Genomic DNA, 22,270 nt, shown 5'->3' on the forward strand with positions numbered 1-22,270 from the left:
TGACTTTTCTTCTCTTAAGCATTACTGAAGTGATACACCCAGAACACTTAGAAAGAACAATCTTTTCCCTACTTCACCTCCCTTCTGTGTGTTCCTCGGAAGGAAAATCAGAGGCAGATGAAACATGATGAGTGTAGGTAGTGATGCTGATTGTGTCATGTAAGTTAGAGACCACTGCACCCTGGTATAGCACTCAAAATTACAGAGAACTTGCTTATGCAGAGTCTGGCCCCTTGATGGCAAGAAGGAGCACTGGTTTTCTGCTTTTAGGACTGTGTGTGCACTGCTTAGTTCCTCCTAAGTGTAACGTTTGTGTCTGCTGCCTACACTGAATTGGAACAGGCTCATAGTTCCTTTAGTGATAGTGCCTATCTGAGATTGTCTGAGGGGTTGGTGACAGCCACCAGCAGCAGAAGTTTCCAGGTCTGTTCCTTTTTCCCCAAGCACTATTTACTGAGACTAGTTGAACTGTGTCTCACCCTAAGAAAATGGACAGAACTAATGTTTACTGCTCAGTGGAGTGCAAGTGAAGTTACTAGAAAAAAGACTATCTTTTTTAAAGATTCCTTCACCAGACATGTGCACACACAAAAGATAAAAACAAAACAAAACAAACAAAACAAAAACAAAAACAAACAAACAAAACAAACAAACAAAAAAACCAAACAAAAAACCACCAAAAAACACCAAACAAGCCCAAAGAGGGAGAACATGTAGAAACAGCCCAGATGAAAACAGTCCTTCTTTTCCCAAATCCACCTTTTCCCAAGTATCCATCTGGTTCAGTTGGTTTGGAGATAGAGATCTGCTGTTTCTAAAATGTAATAGAACTTAAAAGAAAGAGAACTGCAGAAAAAGGGAGGAGGAAGGTCAGCTTTTGATTAGCTTGAGCTGGACTTCATGAAACACGGTCTATGGAGTACCTTGGTATGTTTCAAGCATGTGTGTCTTTTAATCTCCATTCTTCTTGGTTATCCTTTGCAGTGGAATTGGGTGTAAGGAGTAAAGGGAAACTTAGCTTCTTCGAAGAGCTAGGTGACTCACTGTTTAATTTACTCAGCTTGTCCTTCTCACCCTGACACACCTTCAGGCAGGAAGGGCACAGGTCTTTCTCTTGTACTAAGTAAAGGGTTTCTATGCGTTTAATGGAGTCAGAACACTCTTCTTGCTCTATTGAATCTGGAAAAGGATTTCTGTCTGCACTCAGTTTCTTGAGCTTGGGAAGATTTTTCACACTGTTTGGGATGGTGGTCAAGGAATTGTCAAAGAGACCTATCTCCTGAAGTTCCTTCAAGGCCCCAAGGCTGGTAGGAATACTGTCAAGACAGTTCAAGCCAAGGTTGAGAATACGAAGGTTCTTGAGACAGTTAAGCTCCTCTGGCAAATTTTTGGTGGTCAGCTTGTTGTTGGATACATTCAGGTAGAAGAGGCTCTGAAGTGTACCTATTGCCTTGGGCAAGTCCTCCAGTTGATTACTATGCAGGTCCAGCCAGCGCAGTTTCTCAAACTTCTGGATGCTGTTCAGAATCTTTTTTAACATGTTTCTGCTCAAATCAAGTTCCTCCACATCAGCCAGTTTCAGAATGCAATTGGGGAAAGTAGTGATACCCATCTTGCTTAAGTCAAGACGACGTGCTCCGTCAGGAGCTATCCGGATGGAATTTTTGGCAATTTTCAAGGTGATCTTCTTCCCTTTTGGTTTTCCCCTGGCCATCTCTCACTAAAAGACAGACAGATAACACCAGACTCTGTGGATAAAGTGTAGAAACTCCAGTAAAGCCTTTGAAAGCCGTGGCTGCTTGTCTCTAATTAAAAACAAAGTAATCACATAGTTAAAAAATTTACTGCTGGACTCTTAAGAGTTTGTTGAGTTTTTTTGTTGAGTTTTTTGTTGAGATCGGGACTTTTCAACCCTGAACCTGGAACTCTGAAAGCCCTTCCTGAAAATACTTTGAGTAGGTGAAATTCTAACAATTTACAACATTGTTTTATTGCATTGTAGAACCTATATTACATTACAAGGTGAAATTATTGCTTTCATCCCCAGATACTGATTTGAGCTCAGCATGTAATGAAACTGAATGAAATGTGTTATTATCTATCAGCTGTTTGAGGACCTGAGCAAAATGTTTTGTGGGTCTCAATCCAGTCCTACACTTTAGGGCCTGCACTAAAAGAAGCTATTCAAAATTGTACATATTATCCCAGTCCGAGTTGTCTTCTTACATGCCTGGCATCTGTTGACAGGTTGATTAAATGTCTTGTTTAATGGACCTATGTTTTGGGCTATGTCTGATGTTGGAAGATAGAGATATTTAACGCAAATGATAAGGAGTATTGTTTAAACCAGGAATATAGCAGGCTCCCAGATTTGCCAGACTGCTTGCAGTTCACACATCTCTTGCAGGGCAGACTGTAACAGGGGGCCTGTGTCAGTGCTGCTTAACCTTGCCTTTCCAGCCATGCTGTAGGATGGATGAACTCCCAATACCAAAGTACTCCGTTCCCAAAAAATGCATGTAAGTGTTGTGGTCAAACTTTTGATTCATGCTGATGCTCTCAGCATGTGTCACGTGCTTTGTTGAACTGAGTCCTGTATAAGTAGTAGTCTACTGTAGTCTTAGGTTTGCTGAACTCTCTCTAATCAAAGGTCACCATATACGGCTGCTAATTATGGCTAGCGACAAAGGAAATAATAGCTGATTCCTTGAAAATGGACGACAATGTCCCTCTCAACCAGAACACAGAAAGGAGCATGGGTTACAGCTGGCTAAACTCAGGATGGTATTGGTGCTCCAGCATTTAATTGAGATAAGACTCAAATCACAGCTTTGATGAATGGTTGTTTAGGACAAAATGTGGATTTGTCAACAATATATTTCCCTATTAGAAAGGCTTCACTACAGACCCTTGAGGCTTTTTGGCTACTCATTAATCATGTGGAAATACATGAAGGGGGAATTCAGGCTACAACTAAGGCACTTCAGCTCCTTTTCTATTACATGCGATAACCCAAAGTAATGCATAAGCAAGGGGATTGCCTGCCAGTTACCACCCAACCTCCCAGGAGCTCTGTAATGAGGTAGATGTTTTAGAAAATCCTGGAAGCAGCACGATGAGGTCAGTCTTGCCCCAAGGTTATGTTCCCAAATGCAATCTTTGTTATTTTATACAAAAATATTTAGACACAGTTAAATCTTTCTATGTTTGTCACTCCCACATTTCTGTCGCTTACTAGTACTTACAGGGCCATGTTACCATTTTATCTGAAGCCCTCACACTCTTTGCTGTATGTAGCCTTAGAGTGTTCCTGTGGCAATACTAATTCTATTCTTTTTATAGTATAGACTGGTAACTGAAGTACTCTACAGTGAAAAATCAAGCATTTTTTTTTACCTTTGTTGATGTTAGTTTAAATAACTTTGCCCAGGAGTGAGTAGGAATTTCTAAAGATTAAAACAACAGCGTTTTTTATCACAGTTCACTCATTTTAAGGTTTTGATGCAATATTCTTGCTGGCAATTCTGCAATGAAGTTTAGCCTGCATGGGAAATGCCAGTGCCCTATTGCTGGTACAGGATACCCTAAGTCTGTTACCAGTGAACAGAGGGTGACTACCATGCTTCAGAAAAAGATCTGCAGGGCAGCTTCCTTGCATTTCTTCATGATGGAAAGAGCATTTCTGCTTCCTGCAATTGGTGTGAACCTTGTGACCTGGTCCAGCTTTCTCTTTGTCTGTTTTTGTGTTGGATGAGTTGACCTAAACATTTTGATCAGTGAAGCTTTCCAGACAAGTTTGTCTTTAAAAACATGAAAGGGAGCTTCAAGGGTGGTTTTTTTTTTTTAATTAAAAATTTGAACTTATTTTAAAACACTTTTTAAAACATCTTTAAAACTCTCAGAAAGAAAACATTTTGCTCAGCTCCTAATCATTTTTTTATATTACTTCTCATTTAAAATCCAAGGGGGAAACACTGATTCTTTTCTGAAGAATGTCAGCTAGCCAAAAAGTCAGCCTGTTCTGCAACTGTCTGCTAATTCTGGTTCCCAGAGTGGGTGTCCCTCCGTGCTGCTCGGGCCTAGGGGCACTAGAGGGAGCCTGGTGTACAGGGTTGAGCGCGGCAGGCTTTTCAGGGGTAACAGTAGAGTTTAACCTTTTGGGTTCGGGTTCTACTCTGTCAGTAACCTTTGCCAACTTGTTACGAACTTTGAAACTGGATTTTCAAAGTTTCAGATTTTTAAGAAGTCCAAGCAAGCTGATTGGCATAATTTTCCTGAAGATCGATGTCTTTGTATGATGTGCTGGATAACGCCCAGACATCGGAGATTAAATGCTTCCTTTAGTTGGATTTTTTTTAAATCCTACTGTGGACCTCTAAGATGCACTGATCAGGAAAACATGAGTCCCTAGAGAGTGTTCATGCTTTCCAAATGCTATTTCCTTTGGGTTAAAAGTTGGAGCCATGTTTTAAACTTAGAAAAGGTGATTTGCTATCCCAAAGATAGGGGTTAGAATTAGAAGTCTGCAGAAACACCGCAGCTCACCAGACAACTGGAAGGGGATGTGAATAGCTCTCCTGTCTCTGCATGCTTGTAAACAAATTATCAATGTTTCACACAGCTGTAGCTGGAAATAATGGAGCTTACTTAGCCTTGTCTCATTTTCTTTAGCTCTATATAACAGGGCTCCAGTTCTGTAGCCACAGATATTAAAAATTCAGGAATTGCAGGAGCCCTCCTTGCTGTAAATGTTAATTATGCCTGTTCAAGCTCATGCTCACAGTGCATCTCCTGGAATAGCATAGGCAAAGGTACATGTGTTGCCCTGCTACCTAAGAAATGGTGGTAAAAGAGAACTCTTTTTATTTGCTTTAAACCCTCACCCCACTGCCAGGTTCACCTTCTGAGTTGCTGGCAAGCCTTTGCCCAGTGGTGGTGCATTTCTATGTGATATAAGGTCTTGCTAAAGAGGACCTTAACTAAAAAACACTTTCATGTTTTATCTGCACTTGATAAAATCTTTGGTCTGGATCAGGCTTTTGAAAGCCCAGGGCTAACCCCAGAGCTTTAGGAGTGTTTCACAGGCACAAACCTTTAAGGCTGAACTGATACAGAAATAAGTAGAAAATGTGTCAGGGGCATCATGCCATCTGTGGTGCTCTGTGTTGCTGGGAGCTGCAGGAACAGAACAGACCTTGAGCATAAAGGCTAAGACTGTCAGTGTGTCTCTGAGGCCAAGGAGGATTAGAGATTACTCCTTAACTGCACTTAAGCACTTGCACAGGGTCCAGTCATGACTGATTGCAGCTTAAGTCTGTGTAAGGAGATCCAGTCCTAGGAGAATACAGATTTGGACCCTGGTGATGCGTATCTTCTACCTGAACCTTTCTTCTTTTCCCAGTATAGGGCTAGTAGGAGGAGAACAAGCCTTCTGCCTGTGACACTGTCCGAGTGCTTCAGGACCTCCACCTCTGTGCCTGTCCTTTTCCTCTCATAGGTTCCTGCTTCCTACTTCACTGCACCCAAAGCTGCACAGAGCCATTTTGATCTCATCTTGAACTAGTCTGTGAGAAAAGTTTTCTTCCTTTCCTCCTGAAAGCCTCTGTATTACAGAGCAGGCTTGCCAAGTCCAACAGAGCTACACATGCTCAGCACCTCTCTGGGGGCAGGAAAGCAGTGAGGTGAAGTGTTCTAATTCACCCATAGAATAGCTCTGTAGAAATCATAGGGTCATAGAATGTTTGGGGTTGGAAGGAACCTTAAAGGTTTTCTAATTCTTACCATGCTGCCAGGGGCAGAGACACCCTCCTCTAGAGCAGGTTGCTCAGAGCCCTGTCCAACATGGCCTATTGGTGCTTTCATATAAAACTTAAAACCAACATTTGTATAGTAAATGATTTTTTATGAACCAACACAGTTCCAGCTACAGTAGGTTTTTATTTCCCTGCTTACAAGCCTCTTACCATTTCTTTGTTGTTGGATACAACCTATTGTGGAAGAGAGATTAATTCACTGACAATAAAATGCAGTCTATTGCTAAAAGGAAGGTTTAGACTAAATCCTGCCATGAGCAAATAGGAAAAAAAGAGGTTTTCTTCCTTATTTTTCTTACTTTTCTAGATTGCTTCAGAGCTATCACACAGTGCAAGAACACTCCCACTCCCAAAACCAACTCCCACTAAGACTTAATAAAAATATAGTTTCATTTTTACAATTCTGCCAGACTGCCCGCCTGCATAAGATCTTACCAGCTAGCAGCTAGGAAAACTTACAAGGTGAGGTATAGATGTCACAAGCTCCTTGGGGCTTTTTCAGTAGTGTAGGATGAACCTTCGTTACTGTGCAGTTGTCCTCTGCCAACTCTTCTCTGAGTCATGAATTAGTCTTTCAGTCTGTGAATAAACACGTGAGCAGACAGCACAGGACAGTTTCCTTTTTGCAGTCCTGCAAATTCCGAATCATACTTCCTTGATGGAAAATGGAAGCCCTTCAAGAAACTTGTGTGAGTGTGCAGAGGGAGGAGGAGTGGCAAAAAGGACTTCCCCCGCTCTGGTCTTTCCCCCGCTCTGGTCTTTCTATTCAATTCTTCCACAGCCTGTGAAACTTTCGTTGCTAAGCAACAACAATGCCAAGTACTTGGAGATCATCAGCATAATGTTTGGTTCCAGCATGGAAGTTCAAGCTGGAGGGAAAAGAATTGAATGATATGCAGTGCCTGGAAGCATTAGATTTCAAACTATGCAGAAAGAAAAAACATCTGGACCTCGTTAGAAGCTGTTCATCAGTTTCTGCCATCACCTTAACTGTCCATTTTTGTCATTTGGATATTTCATTTTACTTGGCTATAACACAGTGTGAGGTATCTCTCTGTGTGTGTGTGTGTGTGTGTGTGTGTGTGTGTGTGTGTGTGTGTTAAAACTCACAACGTTTGTGATACCACCCTTGACACATGCCAGATCACATAAATATAGACACAGAAGGGAAGGTTTATTCAGCAGCGCAGCAGAGAGGAAATTAGCTGCAGTTTATATTCCTCTATCTGTGACCATTCAAAAGTGCAGCTGGTACAACAGTTTCCCTTTGTAGCATGTGAATTTGCTGGAATTTCTCTCTACAACTAGGCCTACCAAGCCCAAACTTTTTGTAATTGGTTGCAGTAGTTTCAAAGTAGTATCTGGAAAAAAAGAACTATGGAAGAGAAGTAGCTGTGTGTTTTGCGGTAGGTATTGTTCACAGGAGATGCAACACTGAGATCCCTCTCCTGCTGATAATGGGTCACAGATATTATTGGCATTAAGAAACTGACAGTGTTGACGTGCTTGCCTGATTCTGAGGATGCAGACTGCATTCTGCTCAACTCAATGAATTAATTGAATTTACTTGATGTTTTTCTGCACAATCCAAAGTGTGTCTTAATGCAGCATTTCTGCAGTGGAAATGTTATCCCTTTTTCTAGTTTAAGCCTGTGAGTATGCATGGTGCAAACAGCGTTCCGACAAAGAGGGAGATACCTTTCTCCTTCCCTAGCCCCTTCAAGATGTCCTACTTCAAGGAGCTGTACTTGGATACCATACTAGTTTCTAAATTTTTTATTATATTGCTCTATTCTTTGAACACAGAGCCAGAATACCTAGAAGGTAGGTATTCTGTTGTTTTGTACAATCAAACAAGGAGCACACTGTCTGACCTTTAGAATAAAGTATGTAACCTATCGCTTTTATGAGTTTGAGGGAGACTTGATTGTTTCACAGGGAAAGCCGACATTGCTCTTGTTCTCTTTCTTCCTCTCTTTATAGTAGGATTTGGACCTAGGTTGTGGCTTACCAGGAAAGGGATTTTCGTTAGAGTATTTTTGGTAATTGCAAAGATTCTTTAAGAGAAGTGGGTTAGGAGAGCCTTGGCACTGTTTTGCAGACTTAAGAAGTCTGGAGGATGGGAGACAAAAAGAAAATGAAAGCAGCTTTGTGAAGCCTAAGAACCCTTTAAGTTTATTGAGATTTTAGTATCAATTTCAGCAGGGCCAAAAATCTTATCCTTTGAGATAATCTCATCAGCAGTGAATCTCCAAATGCATTGAGGTCCACCTCTCTCTAGCAAATTAAGAGCACTGGCTATCACAAGAGTGAGATCATAGTCTGATGTTAATGGAAGAGGGATTAATAAATCACTTATGTATAGTGTAGCCAAAGGTGGATCATTATTAGACACGTCATGCTTAAATTCTGCCAGGGCTGGTGCCCTACAAATACCTTGTAGATTTAGATATGGATAGCTATACAGGCACACCTCTTAATGTCACATAACTTCACCCCTCTTGAAGTTTAGTTATTTACATTTATGAAGCACTTTTGTTTCTTTTTCAAACCAGCCTTTGATTATCTATTTATTTTTAAATGCACTTACAGTGGTTGATTAGCTGCAGTTGGTCTACATTGAGCTTTGCTGTGCTGGCTAGAGAGGTGTTGGCAGGAGGAATGCTGATGGATTACCATGGAGAAGGGAGGAACAGGCTTGAGCTGGTAGTGTGATTCATGTTCAGAGCCCTTGTGAGTCAACAAGGGAGAATATAGAATTCTAGATCTCTGGGGAGTTGAAGCCTTGTCCCCTGAGACCCAGAAGGGTAGCTCTTACAGTGCAGTGACTACATTTAGCCTTGCCTGTTTTCAAGGCATAGTGAAGTTTTCAACATCTTTGAATTGGCTTCCAAAGTCCAATTGGAGGATTGCTTTGACCCTTGTTGAGTCCTTATTAACTGTTTAGGGCTTGTGACAAGCAGAGCAAGAGTTCCACTAGAAGGTCACGGCACCCACAAGTCAGCATATGTATATACTCATGATACACACACCGACTTGCCCAGCTTAGTCCTTTGTATAGTATTTTATAATGCTCCCACTTTGAATGTTGGAGGACTGATGTATTGAGCGGGCTTGTACATTACATTATCACCTGCTACCTAACTCAGCCATAAATCCAAAATAAACCTAGGTGATTCTAGTTAGCCAGTCTGCCATTGTGGAAAGGGAAGAACCTAACTTGATGACAAACCTAACTTTGGTGACAAACACCCTAATCCAAAGCACTTCAAGCAGTGTCAGGAATCCTGATCCTGTTTTATCCCTTTGAGATACACTCTGAGTTCCAAATATCTGTTGGAGATCTTAGAAAGGGCAGTGGGGCAAAGCTGTGCAAAACCTATGGTAGCTCCATATGCTGAGCAGGAGAACTAAACAAAGCTTAAGAGTTGTAAACCATGTGCTAGAATTAGTCCTGGGTTTCATGTTTTTACATGGAATAGGTTATTACTTAGGCTATGTAAAATACTTCCCTCAGATACACGCTTTTCTCTGAAGAGAGTGCCTAAGCAAGGGATAAAATACTGTGTTGAGTAAATGCTAGGGTTTTTCTTTTATGTACACTATTAACTGGTCCAGGACTGAATAAGCAGTAAAATAATGAGTCATAAACATGAGAGGTTGTTCACAATAATTTACTACTGCAAATTCAATAAAACTGTAATGATCATAGACCATTCTGGTGTTTTATTTAGATCTTTGAGGCTGCTTTAAGCCTACCTTTTCTGTGGGTTTCTAGTGTGATCTGATACAGAGCACAAGTAACAGCTAGTTATTCCTGTAGCAGTTTTATAATCTATGGCTGAATTGATTTCCTTCACTACAGGAAGTTGGTAGTCCTGCCTCTGGCTGCCACCTTAGAATCTCCTACCACCAGTTATATCATATCACATCAGTAACCCTGTTTACTTTGGCAGATCAGAAGTTTATTTAATCCATTTGCTGGTTTTGGTTGGTATAGAATTTATTTTCTTCATAGTAGTTGGTATGGAGCTACGGTTTAGATTTGTGCTGAAAACTGTTAATAACCCAGGGGTGTTTTATTGCTGAGCAGTGCTTACACACAGACAAGGCCTTTTCTGCTTCTTACCCTACCTCACCAGTGAATAGGCTGGGGGTTCATAAGGAGCTGGGAGGGAACGCAGCCAGGACAGCTGACCCCAACTGACCAAAGGGATATCCCATGCCATATTGCATATCTCATCATATAAAGATGAGGGAAGCAAGAGGAAGGGAGGGTGTTTGCCATGATGGTGTTTTTCTTCCCAAGTAACGATTCTATGTAACGGAGCCCTGCTTTCCTGGAGATGGCCTAACACCTGCCTGCCAACAGGAAATAGTGAACTAACTCCTTGTTTTGCTTTGCTTGTGTGCACAGCTTTTGCTTTACCTATTAAACAGTCTTTATCTCAACCCATGAGTTTTCTCAGTTTTACTCTTCTGATTCTCTCCCCCATCCCACAGTGAGGGGAGTGAGCGAGCAGCTGTGTGGGGCTTGGTTGCCACATGGGGTTAAGTCACAACAATCCAGAAGCTATCACTTGTCTCAGTTTGGTCTCTAGGAATTGACAAGAGCAAGTCCAGATACTAATACACCTTCTAGTTCAGTGTATGTGAAATGTGACTTTTGTTGCTCAGAACCTTTAACCCTTTCATATTTTCAAATGCTTTCCCCTGTTTAAAACCAGCCTCCAGCTGCTTTGGTTATTTATTTAACTTGTAGTAAAAAGTTGCAGTTTGAGAACAAACAAAGTGAACACCCCCCCCCCCCCCCCCCATTTGCTCAATTACTTTAAAAAAATACAGAAATGGCAGCCCCCTTTTTAAGGACTATATTTGTTTCCAAGTGCTTTGTGCAAAAAGAACATCATTGATGTGTAGACTGAGACATTTCTGTCTTCAAGCCAGCATTTTCAGAATGCTTCAGAAAAGCGTGAACCTTTGAGAATCAGGCTTCAGAATAGAAACAGACAGCCTTAATGGTACCTGTCACTAGCACTCTAGATCTACAATGAGATGAGACTGGAAGCAGACTGATTAACAGTGTGGCTTAGCTCAGAACAGCTGAGGAGGTTGCTGTTCCCAACTATCCATCTGCCTCTGCTGCAGGGGCATCTTCTCTGCCTGTGAGTCAGCTTCTGAATTCTTGCAGTTTACCACGTGGCATCACCACCGCAGTTCACAGTGGTATCTTAGGGCAAAAAGAATCCATCCTTAGCACCATCACCCTACTTTCTTCTTTTTCATTTACTAAATATCATACTTTAGGTGGCACTTCATTCAGGAGCAGACTGGCAAGTAGGAGAGTCAGCATGTCATAGGGAGAGTGACTGACAGTGATAAATTCATCAGCTATCTGAAGCTAGACCATCTTTGTTCATGGGGCAGAGCCTTCCTTCCTAATGAAGTAACAAAATTTAATTGTGCAGCACTAACCTAACCGATGACCTTCTGGTTTTGGAATTATTTGGTTGCTGATAAAAACCTCAATATTCTTCTGGTCTTGATGTTCTCTTATTTCTGTGGCATGAGAGCAAGGGGGAAAGGGAGCACAGACGTTAGTGTTGACTTTCTCTTACTGTTCTGAAGCAGGCTATTTCAACTGAATGCTTGTTCCATACAGGAAGCACTCAGGAGGGGAAAAGACAATGCTCCAGAAGTGGCAGGTAAGCTAAATCTTGGCTGCACACGGTTAGGCAGAATTTCAGCACGTGTCTGTATGTCCACACACAGATATGTGTATGTGTGTATGCATGTACTTCAAGGCCTACGCTTTTGTTTCACTGCTGGAGGTGAGGCTGGCAAGAGGAGCAGAGTATTTACATCTGGTTATTGCAGAGGTTTTGCTCCTCCTGCTGTGAAACATATGGTGCTACTGTTCGGCAGATTAAGTGTGATTTTATGCATATTTTTAAACTGAGACCAAAGATGTCCACCTAGTTGAATGACTTCACAGATCACCTCTACATTTAAATCAATGCACCTCTTGTTTTCCCAGATGTTTTACTGAGCTGAGAGACGCATTTACTTTGCTGTACCCCTGATCTTGGTAACCCAAGAAACACTGAAGAAATCTATACCTTCTTGTTTATATGTAGCACTTAGTGCAGTCTTTTCTGTATAGGCAATTGTCCAGGATTTACCAATATGCAGACTACATGCATTTGGCTCACTTTTAAACTGGGAAAAAGTGCTCTGTTATGCAAATGCAGCATAAAAGCAGTGCGTGATTATAGACAAATGCAAATGGCCTGTCCGAGGAAGAGCCAGAATAAGGACAGACTCAACTGAGTAGATTGTTGTATAAGAGATATTGTGCCGATCTGAATGGCGATGGATGATTAATTGCACTATTTATAATTCTTCTTCTGATGGACCTGGGAACCACAGAGCTCTGAGGGTACCTTTGAGGCATGGTGCTCAGGGGTGGAGTTAGGAGATCTTAATACTTGTTTCTTTTCTCTGTCAGAAAAGGGAGATCAGCAACTTTGATTACCTCATGTACCTGAACACATTGGCTGGCCGCAGCTACAATGATTACATGCAGTATCCTGTGTTTCCATGGATCCTTGCTGACTATCACTCCGAGGTCAGTTCTTGCTGCAGCTTTCTGTGGCAGCACCCCTATGGTTTGTTGAATGATGTCATTGAAGCAGAGGGGCCTAGACCAAGGGTTTGAAATTTGAGATAGTTAATCTGAAATGTGTTGATTCTTCATAGAATCACCACCTCTTCAAATCAGCATGCTAAGGAATCACGTTCTGCCTCAGAAAGGTGTATGAACATCTGTTAAATACATACCTAGCTAAGGAAAGGCCGCATTGCCTCAGCACAGAGGCTGGGACGGGTTTCTGTGACCCCTGACAAGGCGGTTCAGAAAAGAATGCCTTGAAGACAATTTGCAACCTGCCAGGTCATTTGTGAACCTCCTTGTGCGTCTTTCAGTGGCACATGCTGCCACTCTTTCCAAGTGCCATCCCAGTTCTGGAGATGGGAGTTTTAGTAATGAATCTGTGACCTCCTTGTACAGGTGAAACTTCCAATGGAGATGTGCTATTGTCCAGTGTCACTGAGCTGAACATGATGTCTAAGACTCTAAAAATCTACATCTTTGATGGTTTTGCTTTTCAGATACTAAACCTTACTAATCCTCATACGTTTCGGGACCTGTCAAAACCCATGGGAGCACAGACTGTGGAGAGGAAACGCAAGTTCATCCAGCGCTACAATGAGGTGGAGAAGAGTGAGGGTGAGTGGCTTAGGACATTAACAGACAGCAGAGGCTTGAGGCCCTCAGGCCTTTAGGGATGCTCATGAACCCCTTGGAAAATGTCACCCAAAAACTTTCCAGAACTGTGGCTAAGGGAAGCACCATGTCGAGGTGATCTGCTCACTTCTGGATACAAACTGGTTGAGGATTCAAATAGAAATTACTCCTGCAACTACTGCCTTATGTGCCTTTCACTGCTGCATTCTGTCCACTTCCCTTGGGCAGGAAGAGAGGCTACAGCAAAAAGCAATTTTCCTTGGAAAAGACTGTGCTGTTAGCCAAGCTGAACACATTAGTCTCATTTGTTAGCTAAGCTACATACTTAAGCTACATACTGCTGCATGCAGCTTAGCTAACAGCTACTTTAAGAAAAGGAACAGGATGCTGAGGCTGTTAAACTGTGGAGATCAAGGCTTTTTCTGGCACTAATGGGGAAAGGGATGGTCTGGAAAGTGAAAGGCCTTATTTTTCAGAAAATGCAATGTGGAAAGCAAAAAAAGAACATACAGAGATGGTAGCAACTGTCCCCATTAAATGCAAATATGCAAAGTGTGCTTTTGTTCACAGATTCTTGAACATATCTGCTTTACAGACCTGCTGCCTATTTAGTTGTGCTATGGTAACTGGATGCTATGGACTTGAATTGGTGATATTTTGCACTGGAACATGATTTCTGTCCAATTTCCAGGAGACATGTCAGTGCAGTGCCATTACTGTACTCACTACTCATCAGCAATTATAGTGGCATCTTACCTGGTCCGAATTGAGCCATTTACCCAGACCTTCTGTTCTCTGCAGGTAAGGGGGCAAGACAGCTTCAATACTACACCTCAGTATGAAACATGTAACAGATTATAGTGGCTGTGTAGTGTAGGGGGACTAATTCTTTTGACATTTTCTGTGGACTCTGGGCTTAGCAAGGGCTCTCTGCTATGTCTGTTGAATTCAGTGAAAATATCTTCATGGGAGCATGACTGATGCCTGATGATCTTGTTTTCTTTAAAGGGAGAAGGTTTATTTACTTTTGGCCCTATGATGCCTTTTGCGAGAGCTGAGGCATATAATCACTTAGATAATCATAGAAACAAAGAATAGTTAGGGTTGGAAAGGACCTTAAGATCATCAAGTTCCAACCCCCCTGCCATGGGCAGGGACACCTCACCCTAAACCATATTACCCAAGGCCTCGTCCAACCTAGCCTTGAACACTGCCAGGGATGAAGCATTCACAACCTCCCTGGACAACCTATTCCAGTGCCTCACTACCCTAACAGGAAAGAATTTCCTCCTTATATCCAATCTAAACTTCCCCTGTTTAAGTTTTAACCCATTACCCCTTGTCCTACCACTACAGTCCCTAATGAAGAGGTCCCCCCCAGCATCTCTATATGCCCCCTTCAGGTACTGGAAGGCTGCTATGAGGTCTCCACGTAGCCTTCTCTTCTCCAGGCTGAACAGCCCCAACTTTCTCAGCCTGTCTTCATATGGGAGGTGCTCCAGTCCCCTGATCATTCTTGTGGCCCTCCTCTGGACTTGTTCCAACAGTTCCATGTCCTTTTTATGTTGAGGACACCAAAACTGTACACAATACTCCAAGTGAGGTCTCACGAGAGCAGAATAAATGTTTTACTATATGTCTAAACAGAAGCTTCTGACTTTTGGGCACATGAGACTTTCATGGTAGGTATTCTAAAATCAAGTGTCCATACATTAATGCAGCTATGGGCAAGAACTTGGGGTTGGCTGTGGTGGCATAGAGAGCATTTCTGGGCCATTTGAGGATGCACAAGGTCTAGTGGGTATGGAATGATAGGGATCATGGGATCATCTCCCTGACAGATAGAGAGGTGGAGTGAGACTACATCCACTGCTCCAGAAGGAATATTTTATTTTATCTCGTTTTGAACTTATCACTGTTTGACAGTGCCAAAAGCACTCACCATGAAATTTAATTTCATAGAAAATGAACTTTGACCTTGCCTTTCCCAGCTGGTCAGCATAGAGGGGCACCAAATTTCCTGGTTGTTCCCTTCAGCTCCATCAGTTGATGATGCACAAGCACAGACGAGGGCTTTAGCAGACAGTTGTTCCCTTTATTTCTGTAGTATATGTTGTGTTATAGCACGGTCTGCCAGGAGGACAGATCCTTAGAAATGTATTTTTTTAAGGAGTGTCTTGCTGAAATGTACCTATCCTTATGGAGCAATGTGAGACAACAAGACCAGAACATTCCACACTCAGAGACTTCTGTATGCATGATAAGGCCTGGCCATGCCTCCTGCAGCTTTCCAAGTGCTTTGCTGTTGTGCTGGTCTTTATTTTTTTCTTTTAATGAACTAATACAAATAAAGCGCTGTGCTAATTAAGTAATAAGCCCTATGATATCGGCTGTTACCAGCAGTAGCTGATGGGTTAGTGAACCACCTGAGGCAATAGTTACCATCGCACTCTGTGAGCCATATGTTAGCTGCAGTCATGAATGACTGTGGAGCAGTTATTTCTTGTTGTAAACAACAAAGGCTGCTGTATCTCACTGGCACACTTCTCATGCATAACGAGTTCCCAGTCTGAGTAGCTGCTTTACGGCTGTGATTATGTGTGATTAGCAGGTAACCAGTGTTTTTTGTGGGGATAGTTGTCTTCAAAGGCTGCTGAGAACTGAAGCACTCAATTTTGTCTGGTTATGGATCCCCTGAAACTGTTGAACTTTTTCCATTCTCATTCCTTTGCTCTTACATTGTTGCATGTTCAGCTGAGCTCATTCCTGTCAGTTCCCCTAGGTGAGTGGTCTTATAGTGGCATAGGAATTCCTAACTGTGAGACCTAAGAATTGTATTATCAAGGCAAGAGCAGGTTGGCAAAGGAGTACTCCCAAACTTAAGACCTTAAAAGGGTGTTGAGCTGGGAGCTGTGAAGGCTTCTCATCATCTTAAAAAGTGGAAAAGCAATGCTTATAACTGCAAACTGCCAGTCTGAATGCACAAGTGCGACAATTTGGGTGCACACCATGTGGGCAATTGGTGTTGGTTTAACATCCTGTTTCGCAAGATTTGCACATGACCACAGAAGAAGGCAGTGATGAAGCTTTGCTTCTAGTAAGGGAGCTGTACAGGAGTTTACAAAACCTTATCTCATGTTTCATGTAGGAGTATTGATATCTGACTCTGGAGAAAAGTGTGTATTTCCTTTGCATTATTGTACTGGAATGGGTGAAAAACTGACTTCTCAGACAGCTGTTGAAGGGTACCTTACACTTCACCTTAGCCAAGTGTCCCCTGCAACCCTTTCAGGAATCGGTCTCAGTATGCTGAATAGCAGCAAAGATTTCTGTGTTTAGAGTCTCTGTTGGAAAGGCATTCTAGAACTCCATGGCCTCAATAATTAGTGACACTTGCTTCTGATTCAACTTGGCTTTTTTTTTTGGCCCTTGTATTCTTATCCCACTGGTGTTGAATTTCAGCTTGCAGGCTGATCTTTCCTGGCATTTACCTCTCATAGCTGCTTACAGAGAATAGGGTTCTTACTTTTCATCGTGTACTGACTCTTGAGCAGTCATTTAAGCACTGTCTGAAGGTAATTGCTTCTTAGCATTTCTGGGCATGTGGTAAGAATTTGCACATTCACAATTATCTCTTAGAAACACTTTGAGGTCTTTGGGTTTAAAGCACCACCAAGTATCAGTGATGCTTAGGGTCATAAGCATGAGAAGTTCTAACTTCTCTCTAGAGATCACTTCGACTAGTTGCTTTGTATATATCCCACTGAACTCTAGTTTTAAAAAGCATATTTTGATAGTACTTCTGATGATAGTATTAGGCCTCTACTGAAAAGAAAGAAAACAGAGACTTGCTATGTTTCAGAAAAGCTGTGAGAGTTCATGTCGACTTACAATCTAAAGGCATAAAGCAATTCTTGATACTCTTTTTCCCTTTCAGTGTAGTTTTTTGCATTCATAGAGAAAACTCATTAATTCTGATATAAATATATGCAAATAAATTTATTAATATAGGAAATGGGAAAATCAGTTATTGCTTCCTTTATAAATAATACAGGCTTAAGTTTTAAAGATATTACTTTTCCCTAAAATGAATTAGACAGCCAGGGAAAAAATCACATTTTTTCATAGTGGTAATATCTTTAACCAGATTTGTCGCGCTAACAGCATTTCCTATGTATATATTATTTTTATTTAATACAGGTAATCTTTTTATTACAAATCATATTGTTTCTCAGGAGATTACCATCAGCTCTCATAAAAGCTGCAAAAAAAGATGAAAAAGCATCAATCACCACCAGACACAGCGTGCTGTGTGCAGATTAAATATACAAAGCCCTTTAATATGCTTCAATGAGATACTTGTTAGCTGTTGATTTATTTATAGTTCTTCTTCTACTCTGTTTTAATTTCAATTTGAATTTGACTCCAAGGGTCCCTGCCTAATAATGATCAAGAACAAGATGACCTTGTGCATCAGATTAACTCCAGCTAGGCATACTCATGTGCTTAGCCACTTTCTTACTCAATCCCTTGAGTGGGTGTGGGAAGGCTTCACAGTTGTCAGTGGTATAAGGAAGAAGGACAAGGGGATACAGCAGAACTATGTTGTCATTTAGAAATGAGGCTGAATCAAAAGCTGGGTCAGAATTCACCTCAGGGGAAACAGGGACGGGTCTTTCCATCTGGAATATATGCTGACATTTGGTGAGAGTCTATCTCAAAAGACAAGCAAAGAGACGTGGCTTCGGAACTTAAGGTTTATTGCCTCCTGTGTTTTGATAGATTATCCATGAGGGTATTTTTTGTCTAACAAAAGATACTGCAAAAGTTATTTCTTCACTTGCAGTTTGCAAGACTTAGTAGAGTTTGTAGATCCAAAGGAGTTGCATCATAAGTGTGCAGGTACTCGAGGAGTCAAAAGGACAGTGCTTCTTACCATCAGAAACCAACCTGGCAATTGCTGTACAGGGTTTATCTGGTCCATGGGAGTGGGATCCCATCCATGAGGATCCTTAGATGTTATTTTTCTATTTAATACATTGCAAATCAAAGCTTCAGATGACTGTTGTGCAGGACAGCATCCTCCTCATCTGGCACATGCAACAGTCTACAAGCAGAGAGAAAACTAACCAAAAGCTAACAAATTTTCTCAAGAAGCCAGACACAGACAGAACCTGACTGCATCTCACGTGCATGAACAGATTTATTCTTGCACCAGCTCTGGGTTTTAGTGTCTTCATTCTGCAATCTCAGTGGCTTATTCTTTTTTGTCCAGTGAAACAGCTTTGAGGATTGAATGGTTGAGGATAAACAGTCATTCATACATTTTCACTGCACTGCAGAACTATTTAAAGTTACTTGCTCTATCTCTGTCAATCTCTCTTGAGCCCTGACAGTGACATGTAGTGTTATGTATGATGATGTATAATTCAAATTAGTTAATCCCAGTAAGAAGTACCTATATTAGCTTGGGAGCATGCAGGAGCTGGGCAACTATATTGCTGCCAGAATCTGAACGAGGTATTAAGAAACAATTTGTTTCTGTCACATAAACTGTTAAAAAGTCAGCTATTCCCTGAAACATCTTGTTCTTTCTGACAAACTCATTCAGATGACCTCTAAAAAAAACCCTGATTTGGTTATTTTCATTCTTGTAGAAATTTTATGCTAAAATAAATCCTTTCATGCTTAATGTAGGAATCCTTACGTAAAAGTAAACCTGCATTTGCACAAATGCCTACAGTATCTGCAGTCCCATTAAAAAATCATGTATGGTTCCAATGTAAGGCATATAGGCTTCATTCACTGAGTTATTTATTTATTTTTATTCTTCTCGAGGCCTTGCTTCAGAATGATGTCCTCTGCTACTAAGGCTGCTTTTTCCTAGCATGTGACTTCATTAAACTAAATGTGTTTAAATGCTCTCAGGATGCGAGGTAGTTTGTTTCTCCTTCCTTACACAGCAATTCTGCTTGAGACCCAGATGTTCTTCCTTTCTTTCCCTCTTTATGCTGTCCCTCCATCCCATGAGGAATGAACAATCCCTGCAGGTTCCTGCCCACTGTGCCTTTCCTCTTTGGCTGTATCTGATGAATGGTACCCCACTTCCCCAGAATTTTTTCTCATGTATAATTGTTCACAACTGTTTGGGTCATAACTGAAGTGAAAGCACTGAAGTTGTGTCTACTGCTTGCAAATCACTTTGGGGAGAAAGTAATTAATTGCCCTCAGAAGCATTAGTGATGGGTATGCTGATAATCTCTAGTTTCCTGTGGTTATTTCTGCTTGTCTTGTGTTGCTGAAAGCTACGCTAAGACTCCAAGATTCATGGTATTCTCAACCCACATATCTACAAATTTGGTCTAAGACAGTCCCTAATAAAAGATCAGTAAATAGAGTTGGGACAGATCTTGAGATATCACCTAATCAAATATATGAAGGTAATTATTGCGAAGTTTGTTAGGATTCTCATCTGCTTCTTATTTAACAGATTATTCACACTGCAGTCTTCCTGTCTCCATTTCACAGGGCGGGGGTTTCGATGTTGCTGACAGGATGTTTCACAGTGTCAAGAGCACGTGGGAATCAGCATCAAAGGACAACATGAGTGATGTCAGGGAACTCATCCCTGAATTCTTCTACTTCCCAGAATTCCTAACCAATGCAAATCACTTTGAACTTGGTAAGTTCTAGCAGGGACTTCAGTGCTCCCCCTCTGCTCCCCAGCATCCTGCCAGGGAAAATGATGCAGATCCCTTGACTATGTGGACTGGTGAGGCTCTCCAGCAGTAAGAGGTTATTTTTTATCAAAATAAGGCTACAAGAATACAAGCTTCTGATAGCTGAATGATAGCAGAAGAACCAAGTTTCCAGCTCAGAAAGGATTGTATTTCCTCTTAGTTACTATACAAAGGAATTGCACATTTTTTCAGACAAAGGCAGATTTTTATATAAGCAATCTAGTTGGCTGCTTTTGAAAATTTGGGCTGTATCATCACATATGTGTTGCTGTGAACAATATATTAATTTGAATTTTGGAGGCAGATCAATTATTAAATCGTGTCAATGAAAGGTGAGGCTTTTTAAAATCTGATGTGAGATCACAAGGTGATTAAATTTGCTAAATGTCCTCACTGTCATCCTGAAAAGTTCTGTACAAGTTGCATTAATTTTATATACTGTCCTTGACCTCAAGCAGCACCATAATCCCTTCTGGATGTGCACTGTCTCTAGACCTTTCTGCATCAGTGATGGAAGGTCAGAGAGAATCCAGAAAAAAATACAGTATTCAGAAACAGGTATGGCAATCACGATTCACTTCACTTTACAGGAAATTCATAACTCAGTGAAATGAGACATTGTAAGATAAGAGCAGAATGGAAAAAAAAGGTGTTAGAAGACTGTTAAAAGATAAGAAAGCACTGGAGTAGTTTTATCCTGAGAGGAGGCCAAGAAACAGAGCCTGCCTGAAATCAAGTTCCAGAGACTGACCTGGGTGGAATTAAGGGACCTAAAAAAGACATGAGGGTCTTGACAGTAGAGGACAAATATAGAGGAAGATTTTACAACAGGCAAAGCCAAAAACCTAAGTCTGTTCATCGCTACACCATAAAGAAACTTGCAGTTACAGACCTGAGCGTCAACTTAGATTTTAATTCATCCAGTTGCGCAACCCTGTGCTCTGATTTAAGAACCAATGCTTCCCTTCTGAAAGGAATCAGATTGCAAAAGTCTTGAGAACATAATCCCTCTGAGTGGCAGATTTTGTAGGAATATCTGGCAGTTAGGCCCACGGGATTATGTATAAAACTGAAGTTGTAGCAACAGGTTTGTCTTGTCTGAATTTGCAGTCTGTACTAAAATGGTTTGTGCTGAGAACATGCTTATTTTTACTGTATTAGTGACAGTTACTAGAACATCTTCTCAGTGCTTTATTACTGGATCAGAAGTCCCAAGAGAAATTGTTTCTGCAGTGTTCTGTGGCACTATATTTGATGTAGAACCTGAAACTTCATGTGAGAAAATCACCTCAATTTCCTTTGACTTCAGTGTTTTAGAAAAGCTGCAATATAATTCTCCTTTTGTGATTCCCGCAGGCTGCATGCAGGATGGAACAGTGCTGGGAGATGTGCAGCTTCCTCCTTGGGCAGATGGGGACCCCCATAAATTCATTCTCCTACACAGACAGGTCAGTGAACATCAGGATTTGTGATAAAATGCTGAACTGGGTCCCAATAAAAATGAAATGCTGAAGGCCAAAGTCACAAGTCAAAACATTAGCTGCAAATCCATCCTGCCTGTGTGGAGTTTGTGTGAGTTCTTAACTTCGCATGTCTACTTGTCTGCCTAACAATTCACCCTGAAACAAGGCCAACTTTCCACACCAGGTGAGGTTTATATCTAGGTCTGTGGTATGGATCTATTTCAGCCTGTAAGTGGATGTGAACATAACGTAATGCATGCAGATAGCATTTGTATGCATACAGTTTCATGTTGTTGCTAACCAGCTCTATTTTTATTTATCTACTTCCATCTGAGTCATGCCAGGACTACAATTATTTTTTTTTGTTTTGGAGGGAAAAGCTAATGTGACTTCCTGCCTTTAATGGAGTCAGCCTTGGGCAATTCGAAAGCAAATAGCTTTAAGGTCTTGAGACTTACTGCAATTAGTGCTATCTATTAATAGCTAGAAAGTCTTAACTTCCGTATGATGTCACCTGCTATGTAGTAGTGAGTGCAAATGCAATTCTGTATGAAAGATGGTGTATTGAACACAGACTGCAGCAAATCATCTTGGTGCAGGTCTCTTTGTTCTTGCTAAAAAGAGGAGTGGCTGTACTACTGTGCCTCATCAGTAGTACAGTTCCTCATTAGATTTCCTCTGGCAAAAGGAGTCAGTCTGTATTTGTGACTGCATGCAGATTGTTGATGTGTACAAAAAGTATGATGATTCTATTTGTTAGCATTGGTGGAGCTAAACAAATAGTCCATGATTTTCAAGGCATTGCATCATCCTGCTTTGTCATGTAGCTTCAGTTTCTGCCTCAGTGGGTTCTTCTCACCTCTCCTATGCTATGCAGGTCCTGCCCTTGGGGGTTCAGCTTTCACTCTCTATGATCTTTTTGTAGGTGATTGAATCCGAACCTGTGGA

At 41.3% G+C, this 22,270-nt stretch overlaps 2 protein-coding genes across 4 annotated transcripts in view; one reads left to right on the forward strand and one right to left on the reverse strand.

Annotated features, from left to right (window-relative positions):
* Window positions 1–22,270, forward strand: part of WDFY4 (WDFY family member 4) — a 140,068-nt gene that overhangs the window by 99,321 nt on the left and 18,477 nt on the right. Inside the window, exons 48-53 of the mRNA XM_061358826.1 lie at window positions 11,476–11,518; window positions 12,322–12,441; window positions 12,984–13,101; window positions 13,811–13,920; window positions 19,648–19,801; window positions 21,216–21,307. Of these exons, the coding sequence (XP_061214810.1) occupies window positions 11,476–11,518; window positions 12,322–12,441; window positions 12,984–13,101; window positions 13,811–13,920; window positions 19,648–19,801; window positions 21,216–21,307 (637 nt within the window). The remainder of the gene's footprint in view (window positions 1–11,475; window positions 11,519–12,321; window positions 12,442–12,983; window positions 13,102–13,810; window positions 13,921–19,647; window positions 19,802–21,215; window positions 21,308–22,270) is intronic.
* Window positions 862–8,537, reverse strand: LRRC18 (leucine rich repeat containing 18). 3 transcript variants are annotated; one of them, XM_061358829.1, is made up of 4 exons: window positions 8,404–8,498; window positions 7,381–7,463; window positions 6,273–6,392; window positions 862–1,720 (listed from the first exon to the last, which is right to left on the reverse strand). In XM_061358829.1, exon 4 carries the CDS (start codon window positions 1,712–1,714, stop codon window positions 935–937), a length of 780 nt encoding a protein of 259 aa, XP_061214813.1. In that variant the 5' UTR covers window positions 1,715–1,720; window positions 6,273–6,392; window positions 7,381–7,463; window positions 8,404–8,498; the 3' UTR covers window positions 862–934. The 3 variants fall into 3 exon arrangements, with proteins under 3 accessions (XP_061214813.1, XP_061214812.1, XP_061214811.1); XM_061358828.1 differs by lacking the exon at window positions 7,381–7,463 and having other exon boundaries at window positions 8,404–8,537; XM_061358827.1 differs by lacking the exons at window positions 7,381–7,463; window positions 8,404–8,498 and having other exon boundaries at window positions 6,273–6,547.

This window comes from Neopsephotus bourkii, unplaced genomic scaffold, assembly GCF_033783945.1.
Source record: "Neopsephotus bourkii isolate Nb327-2 ecotype Australia unplaced genomic scaffold, CSIRO-AGI_Nbou_v1 NB_951, whole genome shotgun sequence".
NCBI lineage: Eukaryota > Metazoa > Chordata > Aves > Psittaciformes > Psittacidae > Neopsephotus > Neopsephotus bourkii.